Source organism: Argiope bruennichi, chromosome 3 (genome assembly GCF_947563725.1).
Source record: "Argiope bruennichi chromosome 3, qqArgBrue1.1, whole genome shotgun sequence".
Lineage (NCBI taxonomy): Eukaryota > Metazoa > Arthropoda > Arachnida > Araneae > Araneidae > Argiope > Argiope bruennichi.
This window is the reverse complement of record NC_079153.1, coordinates 60,498,354-60,522,383: the sequence shown is the minus strand read 5'-3', so window position 1 is coordinate 60,522,383 and position 24,030 is coordinate 60,498,354. Positions and strand designations below refer to the sequence as shown.

General features: G+C 26.8%; 1 protein-coding gene across 3 annotated transcripts in view; it reads right to left on the bottom strand.

Annotated features, from left to right (window-relative positions):
• Positions 1-1,062: 1,062 nt before the first annotated feature.
• LOC129963777 (long-chain-fatty-acid--CoA ligase 1-like) overlaps positions 1,063-24,030 on the bottom strand; it is a 57,145-nt gene continuing 34,177 nt past the window's right edge. Inside the window, exons 1-20 of one of the 3 annotated variants that reach the window (XM_056078329.1) lie at positions 22,264-22,404; positions 19,490-19,644; positions 18,439-18,553; positions 18,266-18,330; positions 17,909-18,010; positions 17,681-17,780; positions 16,703-16,875; positions 16,313-16,345; positions 15,442-15,564; positions 14,614-14,691; positions 13,700-13,834; positions 13,349-13,431; positions 13,005-13,155; positions 11,540-11,612; positions 11,252-11,340; positions 10,159-10,275; positions 8,082-8,225; positions 5,346-5,447; positions 4,336-4,407; positions 1,063-3,353 (exon numbers count right to left, since the gene is read on the bottom strand). In XM_056078329.1, the coding sequence (XP_055934304.1) occupies positions 3,216-3,353; positions 4,336-4,407; positions 5,346-5,447; positions 8,082-8,225; positions 10,159-10,275; positions 11,252-11,340; positions 11,540-11,612; positions 13,005-13,155; positions 13,349-13,431; positions 13,700-13,834; positions 14,614-14,691; positions 15,442-15,564; positions 16,313-16,345; positions 16,703-16,875; positions 17,681-17,780; positions 17,909-18,010; positions 18,266-18,330; positions 18,439-18,553; positions 19,490-19,636 (2,040 nt within the window). In that variant the 5' untranslated portion in view covers positions 19,637-19,644; positions 22,264-22,404 and the 3' untranslated portion in view covers positions 1,063-3,215. Of the gene's footprint in view, positions 3,354-4,335; positions 4,408-5,345; positions 5,448-8,081; positions 8,226-10,158; positions 10,276-11,251; positions 11,341-11,539; positions 11,613-13,004; positions 13,156-13,348; positions 13,432-13,699; positions 13,835-14,613; positions 14,692-15,441; positions 15,565-16,312; positions 16,346-16,702; positions 16,876-17,680; positions 17,781-17,908; positions 18,011-18,265; positions 18,331-18,438; positions 18,554-19,489; positions 19,645-22,263; positions 22,405-24,030 lie in introns of those variants that run through there. The other 2 variants (XM_056078327.1, XM_056078328.1) reach the window with 2 other exon arrangements.

Genomic DNA, 24,030 nt, shown 5'->3' with positions numbered 1-24,030 from the left:
TTAATTATAAATTTGTTTTAGTATTTCTTTTCAGGGTAGAACACACTGCCCTAGTTTCAAATGAATTCACATAGAAAACACTCTTTTGCTATTTTCACATTACAAGCAAGGTTCAAGAAGTAATTAAGTAAGATTCTATTGTACAGCTTTATGAGTCGGGACCCAATTTAGCCTAATTGGGGCCCGGGGCGAAAACTTCTTTGGAGGAATCAAGCTTTATGGAGGTATTTAAATTTTTCACCTCATTGTAGATATATAACAAAAAAATTGATTAGAACCTAAAATAGCTATTAATTCCCTCCACTTCAATGGTCAAATGAAATACCATTCTGTCCATTTTATTAATTTTCTGAAAATTCTATGTCCATCATTAAAAGGATATAGCACATCTGAAAAGCCAAAATTTGCCAAAAATGCTATTTAAATTTATAATTAGAAAATGTAGACTTTTTTTTAGCAATTTGAATTAATTAACGAAAAATACAATAAGTACTATGCACTTAGAGAATAGTCTAAAAAGCCTCTTGTTTGTCATAGTATTATAAATTTCCTCGCCCTCTCTGATGTGGGAGCCAGGGACAACTGCTCCATATGCCCCTGCCTTAGTCAGGCTCTGTTAAAAGTATCCACTTATATTTTAAATACTCTTGTATAGTATTTAATTTACATGTGCAAAATTCTTATTTGTTTAAATAGGTAGAAATTTTTTCTCATTAATCATTCATATAGTTGATTATACCAATGATTTTGCATCTATAAATTTTAGTAAAAAATTTCAACAAATATGGGAGAAGATATTTAATTGCTAAATGTACACAAGTGACAATGAAGATAACTGCATTGTACAAAATAATTGTTCAACACAAAAATCCAATAAATTATTTTTACAAACTGAAAAAGCAAATTTTTGATTTAGATTAATACATTTTATAAAAATTCAAAACATTGCAACCAAACAATTTACTTATCAAAAGTTTGATCATCAATTAAATGCTTACAATAAACTAATTGGATTTTTTTTAAAAATTGGTTTTAAAATAGCTCTCAAACAAAGGGAAGAGTAAAATTTCTAATTTATTAAAAATAAAATGGTAGATATTACTATTACATTCATAAAGGAAGAGGAAAAGTTTTTTAAAAAATACAAATTTTATAATATCAAGAAATATGTAATATCAATAGAACTTTTCCAAGTTTTAATTTCTATAAAGGTCAAATTATTTTCTTTTTAAACTTGGAATGTGTTTTTAAAGTATTTTAAGTTTAATAATAAATATTACAGCTTACTATATAGCAAAGAATAATTTATTTAATAAATAGTTAATAGATTAAACTTAACAAAATAATAAAAAAATTTATTTTGGCAACATTAAAAAAAGATATGTTGAAGATTTCAAAATATTTTAAATAATATCAGAAGGGGGGGGGGGAGGAGAGAACATTTAGATTTGTTTTGAAATAGTTTTAATAAATTAGATTTAAATGAGTATCTTACAAACTTAAAATCTACTTTAAACACAAATAGAACAAAAATTACTACTAATATAAATTAACACATAACACTCATGCTAACATCACTAAAAAAAAAAAAAAAATCCCACTTAACAAAACTTATTCACCAAAAAAGTGACTTAACACAAAATCAATCCATTATATTAATTTTAAAAAATAACAAGAACACAAAACCAATACAAAACAAAAAAAAAAATTGCATTTTCATTAACATTCATCCTTGGTCTACTCTTTATACAGTTTGTACAATGTCACCGGTTAAAGACATTAAAATAATTAAGCAGAAATAAAGATGATGAAAAGATAATTTTGTAAAATCTTTGTAAGCAGAATATTTTATTTAAAGGAATATTAAAAATAAAAATATAAGGAATTAAAAAAAATGTTTTCCTTTTTAACGCCATTCTTATAATTGTTTGAAAGTTTAAAGATGAAGATAACCAAGGATGGTTAAAGTTTAAATTCCCTAGCAAATTATAAGCATGTTAAGTGAAATATGATAGTTAAAATGCAAACTATAATGATGCTAACAGCAATATAAACATACTATCAAAAGCAGAGTATTTTAAACTGAATTGAAAAGAATAACAGCCTTTTTAGATCTCAAGAAAGCTACAAAATCATAATTAGCCAAAACAAAGAGAAATTAAACTTAAAAAAAGTAATTATCCCCTAATTCAATAAAAGCATATATTAAAAAAAATGAAAGAAAGTATTTTAAATAATGAAAGTTAATATAAAACAGAGTACTCTACATTTTATATGTTAACAAACATATTGTTTGATATGGGGGGAAAAAAAAGTATGCTAATAATTTTGGAAGAGAAAAAAAAAAATATATCCCACTCCCAAAATAGTGTAGAACTGTACATTACATATGTATATTTTCAGTAAAGGACAGTCTTTGAAGTTTACAATAAATAACAATGTTACATTAGCAATGAATAAAAGCAATGTAATGATTGGAAGAAAAAGAATGAACAAGTAATCCATTAAATGAGAATAGTTTGGATTGAAACAGCTCAGCTGTTGCATTTGATATTTCATCATTTGTATAACATAGCCAGTATTCTTGAATACATCACTTTGAAGTCAAGCTTCATATAAATCAATCAGATGAGTATTTCTTCAGTAAAAGATTAGGAAAATTCGATTTACAATGACCTTATTTAGCATACATTTAATTACAATAAAACGAAACTCTGAAAAACAAACACGATCAACATAGTAGTCTCACTGGATGAGTTTCAGATTGGAAAGTAAATACTGTGATAATCACAATGAATGCAAGAATAAACCAGCACCCATAATGAAGGTTTTGATAAAATGCCAAATTAAAGGAAACCCACATAATAAGTTATTACGACCAATTAGCCTTGATGAATCACATTTTTAAGCAATTTAAATAGATACACTTTTCACTTATTTCTTGGAATGTGCAAAACATGAGTTTCCATTGAAGTTTTGGATGATCCATCGAACATTCATCAATTCTTACTAACACCAGTGCGAAACATGTTTTGATATAGTAGGGAAAAGTAAATGTAAATCAATAAAGACTCTGATTGCAGTATGAGTTTGATATTTCATCCAAGCAGAGTATTTCCCTTGAAGACTCAATTGGTCCATTGTAGCTTACGCTTACAACTAGCATGAATACACCGTCTCTCAGAGATTCTTAGATATACAAGCACAAAACTACTTTATCCCATGAGTCGATACATGGATTCGATAACGTCCATAAAGCACTTTCTACAGTCAGGCCTCTTTGTTTTGAGTGTAGGAGTAAGAAGTCCATTATCAACTGTGAACATTCCAGAATGTACATAAATGTCTTTCACCTGAAAAAGAGAAAAGCAAATTTAAAATTAGCACAATATGCAACATCACTTACTAAAATCGGAAATTAAATTGATGATCTAAAATATATTAAATATATAATTTTTACATCTTCAGAGGAGATTAATAATTTGATTCATTAAAATAAATGAAACCACTGTCCCATTAAAAGCACTAATAAGAACACTTTCCTAAGACTTGGCATAAAAATTAATACATTTACTGAATGACTTATGCTTAGGGAATTCAAGTCAGATCAATATCAAAAAAGGCAGTAAACCAAAAAGAAGAATTAATAAATTACAATTATTTTAACCTTTTATAGTAAATTTTCTGAAAAACTAATAATTTTCCTAAAAAACTAATAATTTAATAATTTAAAAACTAATAACACTTTCCTAAGACTTGGCATAAAAATTAATTTTCTCTTTCTCGTATATACCATCAAGTGATATCATTTATATAGAATTAAAATTTCTTTTAATCAGTTAGCTTATAATCAAATTCTGAAAATATTAAATAGCATGTCATCAAAAATACTCAAATGTACAAAAATTCAGATCACATCACAGAAGTTTAAGAAAAATTTATTAAAAAATTCGATCTTTATAAATATAAACAAAACTTGTTTTCTTGTTTCTAAAAATATTTTATTTATTAAAACTTTTAATAAAAAGTTAAATAGATTTAAAAAAAAAAAAAGGTAATTTCCACGTCCTGCTAAAATTATGCACAAAATTCCAACAACAATAAGATACTTTTTTTTTTTTCAGAAATATCTACTTTAAAGCTAAAATATAAAACAATATATATAACGGAAATTGCATTGCTATACTTTAACAAAGCATTTACCCAGCATTCCATTGATTTACAAGAAAATTTTTGCGAATTAGCAACTAATAATTAATATAAAATTATACCTAATCCACATCTTTAATTTTGTGGATCATTAAAAGTAAATTTTTTTACAAAGAAAATAATTACCTGCTCAAAGGATTTCAACCCAGCTTTCTTCCCCAAGCGGGTAATGTCATTTAAAATTAACTCCTTTATTGCCTACAAATATAAAAGAAAAATAATTAGTCCCATCATTCATTTTTAAAACTTAAATGGCTATTATATATATATATATATATATATATATATATACACACACAGCATAAATAGTTAGTTAAAAATGCAAACTAATGAGTAAACAAAAATATTTAAATATTTCTGTGCAGATAGTGCACAAATAAAGAAACGATAATGTGTGTAGGATTTCTAAAGCTGCATTGTAATATCATCTATTGTATTCCATACGAGAAATAAAGAAATAAAAGTAGGATACTTCAATGCTGCCAAACAAATAGACAATATAAGCTGAAAGAATACTTTACTTAAAGCAATGATAACTTTGAAACACTTTCTGTAACAAACTACTACATACATATTTTATGTGTTGCATTTATGTTCTTTAAATGTTTTCAAGTATTATTTTTAAAAAGAATATTATTATGTTGTCTAAACAGAACAGATAGACAAAAACTATATAAAAATAAATAAATAAAGCAAACAAAATAAAAGTGTTACTTTACTTAGATAAACATATTAAGCAATTATAACATTTATCTCCAAAAAGACCCACTCCCAATAAAATCATATATAAACTAATTATTAGTTAAACAATTGTAGTAGTAAATAATCTAAAAAAATTATTTTTTGCTAACTCATCAGTCACCTACTGAAATTCTCCTTGATAAAATAGAATTCTTAAAAGGGTTTTTCCATAAATAATATTCTACAAAATTAAAATCAATTTCATAAAAGTACATTTCACAGACAGAAAATGTATACAATTCTCATTTACATTTTTTCAAAAGATATTCTAAAATATGTCTATATGAAGATGTAAAGTTTCATTTAGCTTATATATTGTAGGGTAAAATGACAGCCAAATTTTCTAGAAGAGAAAGCAATATAGATAAGTTGTAAAAACTAGATATTTTGCTTACTTTGTTTCTACAAATCTCTTCCCAACTACCTTCAATACCCTTCTCCTTGCACCAAGATGTCAAAACTTCTTTATCTGGTACAATAACTGCAACCAAGCAGCTCTAGAAAAATATATTAGATGATAATTTTTGTTCTATTTCTGCACATTATTTACAAACATAAATTTATAGATGGCAAACAAAAAGAATTATTTAAAATATCTTATTTTCACTGATCATCAATAAAACTGAGAAAAAAAATTATATTAGTTCAATATCAAAGTCACTTTTTATCTAATTAACTAAGCAAATGTTAGATAAGTTTAGATATTTTCCCCCATTCACTTACTTGCTTTCACAGAACATGTAACATCTTATGTATTGGTGTATTTATTGACACATTTTTGCTAATTTAATAAGTGATTTACTCAAAAAAATATTTTGACTATGATTAAAAGTATTTTTAAACTTAACTGTGTCAAAAAAACTCTTAATTTCCTATTAATCAAATACAAATTTAAACCATACCAATGAAAAAGAAAATATAATTTTGTTACATTTATATACATTAGAAAATGTTTTCACAAATTCAAAATTTTATTTATATTTGATTTTGGAATTCATATTTGTAATTTGCCTTTTACATTTTGAATATTTCAGTAATATTTTTTATTATTATTATTATTATTATTACTGAAACAGTAATTTTTATAACAAGCACTAAATGATATAATTTCTTGAATTTCTGAATAATTAACAAGCTTTGCCTTTTCAGTTTCAATACATTTCTTTCCAACACAAAAAAATTTCGAAATAGCACTAATGCAATACAAAAAGTCTTTAAGAAAACAAAGAATTAATTTCAAGATTCTGGTACAGGAATTAAAATTTTGAAATAACTAAAATAATAAAAAAATGTTTCTATATTTACATAAAGACAAAATATACAAAAACTGGCAACAATTTTGAGACGCAAATGTTAAAATAAAATTTCAGTTTCAAAGACAAATAGGACATTTTCAAAAAAAGTTAATTAAAAAGAGGAGTTCTTTAAATTTTCTCTGCATTATTACTATAATATGATATAAAAATTGTAATACAAATTTGATTTGTAAATAAAGCGTATGATAATCTTGAATTGACCCTACATAGTAGAAAATCGTTCGTTATTTGAAAAGAAATACACTGATCAGATCTTCAAAGTTTAAAATTGTAGCCATTAAAATATAATATATTTTATAACTTGTGTAATAAAGAGGTTCAATATTTTAAAAAATATTAATCACGGGAAACAATATTGATTAAATATTAATTCCATAGAGCACAAATTAAAAACATTTTAACTCTAATGAATCCAGGGTGGATCTACAAATTTTATCTTAAAAAATACTTTTTAAAGAACACTAAGAGAAAAAAATAAGAATCAACATTTGAATAATAGTTTTGATTATTAAATTATGAAAGTTGAGAAAGAAAAATATCCAGTTTTTTACTAATACAAATATAGAATATCTTTAACTGCCAATCTACCAATTGTCGAATAGTTTACTCTGTATAAACTTATTTAAAATATTGCTTTTGGACTACTTTCTTTTTTTACAAACAACTAAATGCATTAATAAAAATATTATACTGTCACTTCAATAACATTTCAATCTCTTACAATATGGGAGATAAAGATCATAAGTGAACAAATCTAGGATATAAAAATCTACAAGTTTTCTGTTTCTTTTCAGAAATTTTGCTATAAAACTCTTATTATTGTTCAGGTTCTGCAGTATTTTACGATACATTAGATTTTTCTTAGTAAAGAAAAACCTGACTTATTTTAACTTATCATGTAAGCACTTGCCGGACAAGTTGAATCTTTCAATTCCCTTTCTATTCATCTCTTTCCAGAAAAAGATGAAGTATTTTATTTTACTTTTTTTTTCATTGGCAGTAGTTTTTTTAGACCCCCCCCCTTCTTTAAAAGTAAGCAATACTTTGAAAGGATATTCTTTAATGATCTCCGATTCTTCAGTAATTTTGCTGCTTTACATTCATATTTGTAAGATTCAACTGTTTCGCATAATGTTTTCGCTTTTGAAAGTCTAAAGTGACATACACATTTCCCAACATATTATAAAAGATTCCAAAGCTTTTGCACAAAAATTAATGTCTGTAATAATAGCTAAATAAGTGCTTATAATGATGTTAACAAAATACTTTAGGAACAAGTAACCAAGTACAGAAAAGCAAAAAATGAGCTGAAGTCACTAAAAAACAAACTTGCATCATATCTAAATATACATCAATATAGACAAGAACAAAGGAATTAATTGAAAAATTAAGTTATTGAAGGAGTTCAGTTTCCTTATACTATCAGTATTCCCCCAAATTAGAGGGAAAAGTTTTAGACTGACCTCTGCAAGCACTTTCTATTGGAAGATGAAACACCACAAAAATAAATAGCATTCATATATACCAAAAGATCTGGTAAGAAAATTCTTTTTTTTTTAATTAAATCTTCAGGGGGGAAGGGGGGGGAGGCACTTAAAAAGAATATTGGTATTTTCAATTTTACTTAAGGCTCATTGAAAACAAGCAGTTTATAACGAATTTTAATAACACTAAGCACCTTGGAATCATATAATGAAGGAACAGCATTTCAATTTTAAAAAACTCAAATGTGAAATAAAAATATTAATATAACATCCTGTAAAATGCTATTGATGAAATATTTATAAACATCTGCAAATAAGTATAAAACAATACCTGTAAACTTTCGCCATGGACAAATATCTGGCTAACATATTGACTAGACAAATAAATATTTTCTATTTTCTCAGGTGCTATATATTCTCCTTGGGCAAGTTTGAAGATGTGTTTCCTTCGGTCAACTATTTTCAAACTTCCATTCTATATTTGAAAAAAAAAAAAAAAAAAATAGTTAATACACTAAGATTTTTAAAAAAATGCAGATTCCATACATCTTTCCATACAACAAAAATAATAATTAACAGACTGTCACTGATTCAACCATCTAAAACAATCTTTATTCTCCCCTGTTGATTCTCCTCCTCCTCTATTTCTATTATCCATCCCTTATAATCAATCACATCTCTCCACCCTTCTTTTAAATATTCCATCAAGCAAATAAATTTTTTCATTAATGATGTTACAAAGTTAAGAGTCAGAGGGTTTAAATTAATTTATATGTTCAGGTTTATTTTTGGTTTTACAATTTATTCCATTTTTTATACTGATAGTTCAATGGCAAAACAAATGGAAAAAAACAACGAAATAATTTCATTTAGATTTATGGTGAAAGTCAGTAATTATACATTTATATGTATGAAATTACATTTATTTATAATCACTATTTAAGGAGAAAAAAAAACTTTGAAATAAGATGCTTCAAAATATTTTGCAATTTTTCTGGATAACTCTACACTAAGAAAATGGGAAAACCCCAAAACAACAATTTTTGTAATGATGAGTAACTCATAAACAGAAGTGTGGCTTATTAATCAATTGCAAGATCTTTATTACTTTTTCCCCCCTCTTATTTACGAAACAGACTTTCACATTTGTTCAACTTTCATTCCCCCCCCCCACAAGTTGGAAGAATTTCTTTTTTATCCCTTATATGTTTTGTTTTCTCTACAATGTTAGTGTGAAGAAATCAAACCATTCCTAATCAGTTTGCCCCATATTCCCAGAAAATATATATTGCAGGTTGGGAAACATCTGATAATTGTCCACACATGTAAGCAAAGAGGAAAGAATTTGTCACAGCTTTCACAAAATGAACTAATATTTAGAGTATGCATTCTTTTAAAAATTTAAGACTGCAATTTTTATCAATCCTCACTTTCAGTATGGGAAATATATGTATATATCTTCAACCCTATTTTCTACAGAAAAACTTTGCAATGACTGACTCATATTGTTACGAAATTTCCGGGTTCGTTTGGATAGTGGGAGTTATATGGTGTGGAGAACGCTCAATCAGCAGGCGGCAGCAGAAAATAAAACAACGACGTTTATTTACACGAAGACACACAGGACAGCACAAAGACGACAACTATATACAGCACAAAAGATGATTATCTTCAGCCGAGACATGCAGCATACAACCAGACTCTACTGCAGACAGTAGCGCACACCTTAGTTCAGCACTAGCTCCACTCCGTCGCTGCTACGCTTATCTATGGAAGGCCAGTTCTTTAACGTCGATTCCGACTACTCTGCTCTCTGTCGCTTCCGACTATTCTCGCACACCACTGGTTCACGACCGCCCGGCAGCTGCGGCTGCTTCCTTTTATAGGTCTCAGGAGGCGGGCCTAAAAGCCTCTCAACCAATCAGGAACGTTCGAGGCGTAACTCGGTTCCTACTGGACGGATCGGGAAACTTCTCGATGTTTCGGGTATAATCTATTTTGGCGCCAAATTCGTCACCAAGCTCTGGGACCTCCTATGGAACCAACTATGCTGGGAAGCCGCATCACAGGTTCGTAACAATATATATGGGGGGGGGGTGAATACATTGCAAACTTTGTGAACTTTTTTAAGCCAAGATTTCTTTATCTTCAAATACCATCAAAAATAACAATATGTGAAAAAAATTAGTTTTAAAAATATAGGGATAATATTGCGCCTATGCAGATTTACTTTGGGGAATTTATTATTTTAAAACCCTTGTCTTATGTATAGAAGTTGCTTATCATATACTACAAATTTATAGTACACAAATTTACAGCCCACAGACTTATCTTAATTTTCACATTTAATCTTAATTTTCAATGCCATATTATATCATGTAATATTTTTTTTTAGAAAAAATTCTTACTGGTAGCCACATTCCAATGTCTCCTGTATGCAACCAGCCATCAGAATCTATAGTTTCTTTGGTTTTTTGCTCATCTTTAAAGTAGCCTTTGAAGACATTCAAACCTTTGATACAAATCTGAAATATTTAACAAAAATCTTATCAGAAAAGATAATTTCTTACATTTTTTATTTGAAAAAAAAAGCACTAACAAAGAAGCTTAAAATAACCATAGATATCATTATCATTCTGCAGCCTGTAGACCAGACAAAATCCGTGTATGTCTCACCAGATAAAGAACAGATATAATTCAATATATTTATAAAGCATAAATAATACTGGAAGTATCTTCCTATTTCAAAAGTTTGTAAAAGAATTTCACATTTTTACATTTAAAGACGGCTGAAACAGTGTCAAAAAAAAAATCCAAAAAGATTTAGAATATAGGAAATATGCTAGTAGCTACTTAAAAAAAGTCATTTCTATTTTGAATTAGATAAGTTTTATTATATATGGAGAATACTTTATCTCACCAGGTTTGCTTATTTATTTTAAGAATTGCTGTGAAAGGATTAATAATAATAAAAATATCCTAAGTGAGGTTAGCAACATCAAACTAAATTTTCATTAATTTTAGATAAAGCAACTTGCTTTTAATTTAGATAATTTAAATAAAGCAGCTTGCTTTTAATTTAGATAATTTAGATAAAGCAGCTTGCTTTTAATTTAGATAATTTAGATAAAGCAGCTTGCTTTTAAAATGATTTAAAAGCAAGTAATTATTTTCCAGAGAAATTAAATACACACATTAATGAAATTACATACAAGAAAATCAAAAGGGGGGGAAAAGCCTAAACAGGATAAGTGAAATGCACAGCAACACAAATTCCGCAAGTTTGAAACTTAAGTGCAAACCTTTACATCAATACGTAGAAATCCAAGTTTCCATTAGCTATTCATAAAATTTATTAAAATATGTATTCACAGGACTGGGTAAATATTGGTTTGTTTTGACATCTTATCAAATATTCTACATTTATTCAGGTACATTTTATTAAATATTCTAAAAAGCCAAATATAATGTAGCATTATAAAAAAAAAGCTTCAAAATTACCTCTCCTTTCTTATCTTTTGCATAATATTCCATTTCTGGTACATCTACAAGTTTAATGTGGCAACAAGATATTGGAGGACCAACATGACCTACATATACACAGAAATATTACTGACTGTGCTAATAAATATAAAAACAAACTCTATGCTGATTACATTTTCATTTGTATTTGACCTATAATTCATTCATAAATATCATACAATGCAACACTTCAATGTCATATAAAATACAATATTTCAAAATTTTAAGAAATTAATCAAACTGACATTTTTAAAAATTGTGACTTACCAACAGAGTAATCACCTTGAATATTCAATGTACAAGGGGCAACACATTCAGTTTGACCATAGCCTTCAACAACCTATGTACAAAAGTTATAATTAATTACACATACTAACACAAATAAAATTAAAAATTAGAATATTTATAAACACATCTAAATATTTTAAAAAAATACCCATGCAGTTAAACCACAAATTCCAAAAATTATACATCTTAAGTTCCAATTTAACTTCAATTTGCAAGCAATTAAAATATTTAAAAAAGATTCTGCAATTAATTAAAAAAAAGAAACAGCATACTTCTACATATCCACATAATCTATATATAAAATACTTATTGTGGAAACAAAATCAGTCTGAATTTATTAATTGGCATGTGACAAAAGCTCGCACTTTTGGTTGTTTACATGCTTGCCTTAGTATAAAAATATGTGGTGAAATATTAAATATCTGTTTGTAATAAGAATAGAATAATACAAAAATAATCAAAGTAAATCAATCAGTTTTGATAATAAATCAAAATCATCGAAAACAAGAATTTAAAAGAAATTAAAGCAATGAAGAATCACTCATAAAAAGATCCCATTAGAATGAATGCAATTTCTGAAGTACAAGAATACCCCCAATTTTCATCGCCAATTAATTTTGCCCATTATTAATTAACTACTTCATTTTTCAAGTATACCTAATCATTCAAAATGCACTACAATTTTAGCTAAAGTATAATTTAAATTAATATAATAAAAATAATATATATCTTTATTCTAATAATATATTCATCAAAATTAACAAGACTAAATCTCATTAATACTTACTGTCTTTGCTGAATATTTAAATGTTAACATTATTTCAGTAAATTTCAATGCAATACATCTTATTAAAACAACGGGAAAAGAAAAGGTTAGACTGGAAATTAATGTATCCAAAGTTGTTATTGAAAGTTGAATTATTTTTTGGGTAATTTCTAGCCGAAGGTAATTGTGAATTTTATTGCAATTATAAATGTTAATTTCTAGTATCCATCCAAGATGGCACACTTTTGGCAAGTTTAGAGACAATTGACATAATTTTTACATATTTGGCAAAAAAAATTAATATTAAGTTTTACTCTCTATGTTACCAGAAAATTTTAGTTTTAGAAACTGATGATTCAGTTTTTAATAACTGATGTAAAATTAAAATTAGCAGCTTGAGCAATTTAAAATAATTTTTTTAGTAAAAGTTTATAATTTATAATTAATATCAGAAATGTATAACTATGGTGAGTGAGTGAAGCAAGCTGGGCTCTTGTAGTGTACCTAAAAGAATCACAACTAAGTTGCTAAGCAAAGTGAGTAAGAGATGTAACCCCCTAGTTATATATATATTATTAATTATATAAAATATTAAATACAGAAAAAAACAATAATATACAAAAATTATCAAAATACTACAGCCATATATATTAACTAGCAAAAAATATGAATACATACCACACAGCCAAGAGCACAACGAATGAAGGTCAGAACATTGCCAGCTAAAGGAGCTGAACCACAGACAAGGAGGCGCATTCTACCTCCCATTCCTTCTCTTACAGGCTTGAAAACAACCCGATCCCATATACTATTATTCCTTATAATCAATCTAAATAAATTAAAACTCATATTAAAAATGATCCTTAAAATACTGAAAATTATTCTTCACAAATTTTCAGCAAATGTCAAATTTTTGCAACTGATCATCATTCTCAATAATCAATTAATCTTAATTTTTTTTAGAAATCATATTTAAAATAATTTAAAATATTTTGAAATAAAAAAATTAAATAAAAACTTACTTTTCAAGCTCACTCTGTTTCATTCTCATAGCCAACTTAAAAATCAATTTTTTTAACAAGCTACTGTTTACTCCAGCAATAACCTGCAAGGAAAAACGAATTATGGTATAAAATTTTTTATTCACATAAAGTTAACTATATATGAATTCATTAATTTTTTCGAGTTTTCTTTTATTGCTTTATTTATTAGCAAAAATCAAAAAAAATTTTAATCAATCCATTAATTATGCAACATTTTATATGTTTTGCCTGCATTACAAAAATGAAAATGCAAAAAAGAAAACTAAAAAAGTTTTTAAAAATAATTTTTACCATTTAACAGATATTTTCCTTACAAAACTCACTGCTTACCTTATCATAAATTCGATTAAGCAAGCGAGGAACAGCAGGCATGATTGTTGGCCTAAGAGCTCTAAGGTCATCCATTAATGTTCTAACATCACCACCAAAGAAACCCAAGCTTCCACCGTTGATATATACAGTCACCTGAAATGCAAATTTAAGAAGTATTGAAATAACAAATGTAATGATGTTTTGAAATAAATATATAATTTAAGAACTTAAACACTGTCAAATATGCTAAAACAAAAAAAAAAAAAAGTAAGATGGACTATAATATAATTACAGCTCTTATTAATAAATTTCAAAATTTATACATATGAATGGGAAATGCCCCAAAGCTGAACTGCATAAATAACTTAGATATTGATATTATCATATTTAAATGTCTGAACTTTCAAAAAAGAAAACCTATCCATGCAGTTTGTTTCATACATCAAGTTGATTTTTCATAATAAATTCTTTTTTCCCATAATATTAACATGACAGTAATTATATAAATGTAAAAAAACATTATAAGAAATAGAATTAACTCGTAATATAAAATTAAAACACTTATTTCAATGAAATACTGATAGGGTTTTTACTTTCAAAAGAAAATTGGCTTACATAAGGGGGGAGGGGCAAAATAATTTCAATAAACAAAACAAATTCCCAGAAATAATTATTTCAAAACAGTCTTTGATTACAATTTATAAAAGTACTAATGCACATTATACACAATTAAAAATAAAAAAATATTTTAATAATAATTTCACCTCAAATATAATGAGATAAATATGAATAACACAAAAAAACTATCCGAGTGTTTATTATATGTGTATAATTAATTTGTATAGGTAATGTATATCAAAATTTCTAACACAAGTACTTATATCTTTGCTATGAAAAAATGGTTTTATATTATTGGAATGTAAAGAACTTACCTCGCATAATCTTTCCAACATGTGAGCCAGTGGTAAAAATGACATCATTACATCATCCTTATTAGGTGCATACTCACCCTAAGGAAAAAAAAGTTTTTTTAATACTACATAGAATGATTTAAAAAAAAATTAAATTGCAATAAATTTCAGTTAAATTTACTACTTACATGTTGCTAAAATAAGAATTTAATATTTTTAAATGTCTAAATCAATAATTCAAAGCATAAAAATGAAAAAAAAATTATACAAAACTATATTATTATCATTTTTAACTCATTATATGACATAATACATAAGATAAATAAAAGAATTAAGGACTAAACCTTAAAATAATGAAATACAATTTTTAAACCATTTTTAAGGTAAATTTCGCAGAAATAAAATTAAGAAATTATTAAAAAGTTATCATTTTATTAGACATGGCACAAGTTTAAAAAAAAAAAACTGAACTTCATAAACTAATTAATTGTGCCAAATATAAGCAATAAGAAGTAATATAAGTATGATTAATTGAACAATAAAATGAAAATTTTTTACAAAAAGTGCTTTAGACAGAATTATTACATAAAAGAAATTTTAATCACCACAATGATACAATTCAATTTTAAAAATGCTAAAATCTGCATTTTCACAGAAATGTGTAGCCATTTTAATAACAATTTATACAGTGAAAGTTAAACTATGAATAAGCATGAAAAATAACAAAGTTCAAGTAATATAAATAAGCACATAGTTTACAATGAATGAACACATTTCACTTCATACTTAAAATGATTTTTTAATCTGTTTAATATCTTTACAAAAATTGATAATCAAATATGTACTTACTAATTGTTCAATGACAGCACAGGCATCAATAATTATGTTAGCATGTGTTAACATTACACCTTTAGGATCACCAGTAGTGCCACTTGTATAGCAAACAGTAGCAATATCCTCTGGCTTAGGTGGCTATGGAATGATTTCAATAAGATAAATTTTAAGAGAAACAAAATTTTAAAAATACTTCTGCCTTTGATAAGATACTACATTAAGTATAAAAATACAATATCGAAAAAAAATATAATACATGCTTAAAACTAAATGTCAGTTCAATTATATTCATGTTAACTATTATCAGGGCAAACAAGCCCAACTTGGCAATAATTATCAAAAGACAATGTTTCAAAATGAGCCGATTATAGAAAATTTTTTCTTTCAATTTGCAGTTTTATTATACAGAATAATACTATACAATGTTTATATCCTTATTATACATTATCAAAATAATAATTATGATTATTTTTTAATATGTAGCTATTTAGTGAGAGTCTGGAAAGCTTTCTTAGAGCAAACATTTTCAGTTGCTGTTAATTGCAGTCAAACTAAGCAGTCTCCCCCCCCCCTCTCTCTCTCTCATAATAATACTTCTCAAATAAAACTCTATATAAGAATATTTAATTAAACAATATAAATCATTAAGAAAACTGAATTAATCTATATATTTTAACTAAGAAATTAAAGAAATTAAATTGCAATTTCATACATATAAATAATGTTCAGCAAGAAAAAGTTTCTTAAATACAACTAAATTCAAATGAATAAAGTTAATAAACACAAATAAATAAAAACTGCACAGTGTGATTAACTAGAGTTGTTGCTCAAACAGCAAAAACCAATATAGAATATCAAAAATATGAGAAATGCACATAAAACTTACCATCACTTCTGCAGGATGCTGGGCTCCCAATTCCTAGAGGGGAAAAAATTAAATAATGAACAAAATATATAATTAATATGCAGTAAACTTTTTAAAAAATTTCTTTTAGATTTTTTTTTAATTTGAGCAAGAAATTATCACCTATTGTTACTTTAATAATTTTCTAAATTTACATAATAAATCCAAATAAATTCTGGATAATTCAAAATTGATTTTAATTTTGAAGAGGATAAATCACCTTCAAAATTGATTTTATTGACTGTTTCTTGAATATTTAAATTTCATATTTAAAATGTATTTTGCTTATTTAATATCATATTTGAATACGTGTAAAAATCGCAACATTAAAGTTCAAGTATCAATATTTTTGTAGTACTTTAAAAGTTATACCTCTATTTCTTTCAGAGTATTTAACTGAACACCTTTCTCAATAGCAATTTGTTTGGTTTCATTACTGTAGCCATTTACAACAATGATGTGCTTTAGGCAAGGTGTATCTTCACTTTTCTCCAAAAGAGATTTAGCCTTTTCTTCTTTATCACAGATAACAAATTTTATTTCCGCTGAAAGACAATTTTTAACATTAATAACTTTAATGCATATATTATCAGCAGATGAATAAAAAAAATTTGATTAATTTTAAGTGGGATTGGCAACAACATATATATTAAAGAAAATTATCGTAAGGTAATAAAACTCGTTAAAATCCATAAAATCCATTCACTTTCAGATAAGTCATCTTTACACCATTTATTGCTTATTAGGGATTTATGTCCTATAACAATTAGCTTATTAAAAAAAAAAGTCACTTTCTTGCTTATTGTTCAAATAGTGTTCTCTTCTCTTTCTTGCTTAGTGTTCTCTTATACAAAGAAAATTATTATTAGATAAGAAGAAATTGTTTTCCTTTAAATTAAATAATTCAAGAAAAGGAAATAATGCAATTACAATTATGCATACCAAACACTTATGGTCTCACTTCATTACTTCATAAAAAATCTTATTAAATTGAATACAAAGGGAATAGTTTTAAAGAAATCCTCTAAAATCATACAATATACCCATTTCCAAAAAAAGTTTCGGGAGAAAATTCAGATGTCTACTTTCAACTTAAAATATTTTAATTGTAAAGAAAATATCAAGTTTTAAAATAGTAAAACTTTAAGATGGTCTAACAAAATCTGCAAAATTTGTAATATATGATTTTTTCTCCCACACCAGAAAAACAGCTGACTTTCACAATTATTTTGAACAGTTAATGATGAAATCTTTTATAATTAAAATACTTTTCATTTCTTATATAAAATATAATTAATTTAATTACCAAATAAAAGTGTCAAAAAGATAGATATTAAATTTTTAGCTCACCTTGGTTTATAATGAAAGTGCAAGCATGTGGTCCAAGAGTATCATACAATGGCACTATCACAGTAGATTGGTTATAACAAGCTTGTTCAGTTAGAATCCACTATGAAACAAAACAAATGTTGAAAGTGATGATAAAAATACCAAAATTTTCATTACTGATACAATCCAATGCTATTATAGTATAGATAACAAAAAATTAAATATATTTTCAAATTCAAGCATAATTACCTCAACTGAATTCTGTGAGTAAATTCCTATAAATGAACTTTGTCCAGGTTCCATTCCTATATGCACCAAGCCTGATGCAACATTGCTGGATCTTTCAATCACCTATGATAAATATATTTCATCACAATTTGCTAAAAATAAAGGGATGAAATATACTTCAAAGTGTCCTCCTCAAATGTCAAAAATTAAAATAACAGGCAATAATACTGTAATACAGTCTCCAAGTTGGCTAGTGAAATTTCTCTGATTACTTAGGTTGACTAATTAATGAAAAACACAAAAGGTACATTAAAGTAAATTTCATCATGTAAAGAACTTCAAGACTCGACTAATAAATCTGTTTTTAAGTTAACTAACCTCTTTATAAGAAGCCCATGCATATTCAGTTTTGGAAATTTTGTAACCCAAGCAGTTGCCATTTCCTGCAAGAAACAGACAATCACATTATTAGTATCAAACCGCTAAATTAATATATTTTACAAATATAAATTATTGAGTGATAAACAAAACTCTTAAGAAATTTTACCAACCAGAAATTTTATTGCCTCTTTGCATCATTTCATAAAGTGTCTTTGCATCTTCATAGAGGAAACTTGTAAATCCACCAGGAGGAGCAAGTCGTGACTGTCTGGCTCCACCAGAATTCTGGAAGAAAAATCAAGGATGCATCAAATAAAATTCAATCAACTTTTTGTATAATGCAGCACTACTGCTAAATGGCAAGTTTAATATATTTAATTAAATGACAAGTTTAATATATTCTAATTAAAGTGAAAATATAGATTCCATAAAGTATCCAGTTTTCAAATTAAGAAATGGGCTTAGATTAAAAAAATAAAATTTAAAATAAGCAAATAAACTGTTACAATTTCTAAAAATTTATAACATTAAAAATGACAGCAAAAATTAAAATGATACATGCCAGGAAGTTCATTAGAACAGCAAAGTATAAAGCAAAATGCAAAAGATAAGTTATAAATTTATTCAATAGGTAATAATATATCGTACATTTTGAAATACTACACTGCAAAAACAATTAAATACTGTTATTTTAATACTCTCATGCAAACAATAGACCTAGTAAAATAATAAGAGCAAAAACAAATAATGCAGTTGATAATGCTTAGAAACTTATTGCATTTATATTCTGTTTTAAGTCCTATATGGATTAATATTACAAGAAAGAATCCAAGCTTTATTTAAGTTTATTTAAGAGCTAATTCTATAAATAATAATAATTTAACAATAAATTAACAAAGTTAAAAAATATTATGAATCAAAATATCAAGCCATTCTGTTGAAATTAAGGCTTTCATATTGACGCATATCTATTATTTTTCTTTTCATATAATTAACAAATTTTCCATAATCAATTCACATTAGGAAGCAATACTTCCAATGTTAGAAATAATAAGGCTTTTAAAGCACCATATGGCAAAAATAGCTATTAAAAATCATTCAAGATTTCACAGTTTAAATATATATTTTTCCAATTACACACAAATTACCCAAAATAAAAGATATAATTATGTCTCAAATAAAATCACTAAGAATAATTAAAATATTTTTTTTTAAACTCACAGGAATTTCACAAGATTGGTCATCTATGTCCACTGGTGGAGATATGGGTGTTGGTGAGTAAGCCATGTAGATAGCAGTAGCAGCAGCAGCTCCAGTTAATGCTGCTATACCTACTGTGCCACCAATATATTGAAGATAGTCCTCCATTGGATTTTCTAGAATAGAAAACACTATAAAATAACACATAAAAGAAAATGATAGGATCATAAAATTTAACCATTATACTTATAAAAACAACATCTATCTATCAAACAATAAAAAGTTATCCAAGATTTTTATACAACATACACAGAAATGGATGGTTTGTAGATGGGACGGAATATCGTGCATCTGACATAATCACAAACAGATAAAATATTTTTTCAAAAATACTTCCAACGGTAAGTTTTACTAGTTCAACAAATTGACATTATAAAGAACCTTTACCTGACTGAAAGTTACTTTTATACTTTTGGCTATATTAAAAGAAAAAATAACCCCCCATACGAGCAACAAGAAAGCACTAAATGGATGAAAAATGAAACCGAAGTTCCAACATAAGGTTTCAAATAAAATTAACACCTTAAGATCTAAATAAAATTCAAGCTTACCGATAATTTAAAATAATAATATTTTCATTCATCAGATACAAAGTAATAAAAATATAATTCATAAAAGCATGATACGATTCCACTATGGCGTATTTTTAGAAGCGTGCAGGTGAAGAAATTTCGTTATTCTTTATAACTTATGCATTTTAATCTTTTAAGATCACACGTTTATGTGAATAAAGTAAAAATAAAAGTAGTTACCTCCATCTTTTATTTTTACAACAGATTAATATTCTATACCGAAATAAGATCAATTAACGTTGATTGGAGACTTATAATATCTCATCATTACTCTCTAATGATGCACTATTTTACGCTACATAAAAAAATAAGCGGCCAGATGTTTGTTTTATTTCTTTTTCGATTCCTCAATGACGTCAATGTTTTTAGTGCACAAGCATCAAAAATTTTATATACAATTTCTCGATATCTATAAATAGCAATCAAACATGAATAAAAAAGCGAAAAACTAAACTGGCAATATAGCAGTAACTAAAATCTCATGTGTATCATTTCCCGAAGTTCGATGTTTAAAAATTCACAAGCAGGTTAAAAAATAATAATAATAATAATTTCTTGAATTTCCTAATTAACATTTCTCAAATTTGACATACATCCACAACCAACTCGCATAAATTAATATCTCGTTCCACAAATCCGAGGTTTTTTCAATACATTTAACAAAATACAAAACGATGTTTTTAAAAATTATACATGAAATTTCATACGCATCTAAATATTTACTTTAAAAGCAGATGCACTATTAATATTTCAGCCAATATTCTGTTTTAAATCGCCAATTTTGTCCAGTTAGTGTATATCTTTGGAACTGAAAAAATACAACCTTTTGTTATATTCACCATCAGAAGAAACCCTCCAAATGCCGGTTAAATGACCCTAACATCCGATTTATTTCAAAGTATTCAACGGAAAGGAAAGAGGCTTTAAAAAGACGGGCTGATAAAAAAGCGTAGGTGTTATTTAGAAGGAAGGGTTCCTTATTTACTTGCAGAGGCCTTATCACACCGGCTTAGAACAATAGTTTACCCACTGATGCCTTATTTCCTCCTGTAATGCAAGAAGACGAAAGTTAAAGGCCAATTTAAGATAAATGATACCAGTCCTAGTATTTTTTGATGTTTCTTTTATCTAAATATAGTGGCTATAAATCAATAAATAATTTTATACATATTTGATAATTTTTTTAATCAAACAGAATTTACATAAATGAAATATATTTGTTAATATTAGGCAAAATAAGTTTCGCAAAATGAAAGTGAAGAAAAAGATCTACAGCGGAAATAATCAATTTGACGGGTTACTGGATGGAATGGGCGAAGACATTGGATAGGAGGGGAGATATCTACTGTATGCAACAAAAACCGAATTCGGGACACATCAAAAATACTTAATGGGTTAAATGCTTCGATACACATTTGAAAGTTTTAAACATATTTTTAAAAAACAAGAAACCATGAAGACGTAACTCAAAATCCCAAGGAATAATTCGCTTTCAAACGATAACAAGGCGCAATTATGCGTTGAAAAATCAAAATACACTTTGAGCTATAGTTGTTTCCGAAAACGATTACAGATTTTAAAAAAAGAACAAAATCGTGATCTTGCGTTTTTCTAAATTTCATTATTACATTATTAAGTTGCTGTAGATGCATGATAAATTACACATACTTCGAGGCAGTTTGCAATGCATAAACAGCATTATGAAATTTCGTTTTTCCAGACAATTACGATTCGTTTTATTTTTTCTCCAACATTAATGAAGTAAGATTTAATTCTAATATTTATCTAAAACATTTTTTATATGTAAATATAATATATATTTCTAAAAATACAAAACTGCAGACAAATATTTGCATATAATCGAAAAGGAAAAATCTAACTTATCTAAAGAAAATCTACATTGTTTGAATAAATGCACAAAAAAGAAATCTTCTTTAAATATTAATGCATGTTTTATGGTTCTAAAACAGTATTTACCTACTATAATTAATAAAAAGGAAAATGAAGCACCTAGATAAAAATTTGCACAAGAAAAGAATTTAAATAGCATTAATGTGTCAATAAAGATATTTTTTTAACAATTTATACGAAAATCGGAAAATGTTAAGCAGCATGGATGATTAAAATAGTTAAATTCTATATGATGGTATGAGAAAGACGCACCTGGATTAACTGCATGATTCAAATATATAAAGTAAACGAAAATTCAAAGACAAATGCGGCTAGCAGTAGACCAAAAATAGAGTGGAAAAACCTTTGACGGAACAAAACACTTCTGGATACTAATCATTAAAAACCGGCAATATGAAAAGACAGCGAACGAAGTTTTTCCTCACCTGGTTCTCGAATATGTCAAGGCCTTTTTGCGTCATTTTAAAAATCACGCCACTAATATTTCGTAAAAATTTGAAAGAGCAGAATGACGAGGAAACTGCAAGTAGTAATATTTTGCTAATCCGGTCTGGGAGCTATTATTCACCAGGAAAAACTTTCGGTTCAATCATATCAATCAAATCGGAGGTAAAAAATTTAAGGAAGAGAAATGTTATTTTGAAAGTTTTAGAGAGCACAACTTTCGATAAGAAGAAAAACTGCAGAAGGAAAATTATCATAACGGTGATAAAAGTAAGTAAATGAAAGGACTTACATTTATTAAAGATTACATAAAACAGTAATTCAAATCTAGATAGAAGTTTCTAAACCTGACACACATTTTGCACTATATCATTTTTTTTTTTTTTCACTGTCTCTCTTTTGAACAACGAATCATAAAATAAATATACTTGGCCATTTGCGTTAATGCATGATACTGAAAATAATTATTTTTACACATAACCTATAATCAATGAAAAAATTAATTAGTTTTTAATTTCAAGTATCACAAATTTTCCTCACTGTACGTAATTCATTAATTCGTGTATCCATTAACCAATGAAATGAAATACTCACGTGCGGCGTTCATTTTAACATCCATTGAGATTCTTACATATGCTGCTTGGAGTGTTAGTAAATTACGTATGCCACGTGATTTGCATGACATGGATTGATTTTATTTCAAAGTGCAAGTATAAAATGGATAATTAGTAGCCAGTTCAAGTACACTAACTCAATGTGATCGAAATTAAATTCTAAACATTACTCCCACTTAATCTATACTAATAGTAAAGATAAGTGTGTGTGCATGTGTGTGCGTGCGTACATTCGTGATCTACATGTTAAGATCGTCTAACCTAACAATTACGGAATTTGGCACATGTATACCTTGGGAGGGTAAAAATGTACACTAGGATCGAATTTTTTTTAGTTTTAATTCTAATTTAAATTAATTAAAACTTAAGCTTCCTGCTGGCGCTTTTCAATCGTAACTTCTGCAAATATTATTGCACAAAAATGAATTTAAACCGCTTCAAAGCTTTCAAAATTGACTTTTCAAAGAAAGCAATTTAATAGTCGTTCGAATTTCTGCTGAATTTTGGCAATTTTTAGAAGTTCCAAAATTCAAACTGTGCTCGTTGTTGCTTGAAATTATTGATTGCGAGTCTTTTTTCCACTGTTGACAGATAAAAAAAAAAAAAAGATTCTGTTTAATATGTATATAGTTTACAAGAAATTAAAAAAAAAAAAAAACTGAACCTGAAATATTGCAAAATTTAAAAAGATAGATGAACTGGATATTTACATTTTTAAAAATGCTTTGATGTTATGAGACAGTTTCCATTTTAAGGATACGTGCAGAGAGCGCACATTACTTAACTGAAATTAAATTAACACGGTTTTAATATCAAACAATTTGGCGAGATCATGGGCATGAAATTATTTAAAAAATGGTTATCTACAATCAATCATAACCATTACTCCGGGTGAAACAGCTGGTCGCTTGAGTAGATTGGTTGAAAATATAATTTCAAAAATCTGTATATACTCAGTTGT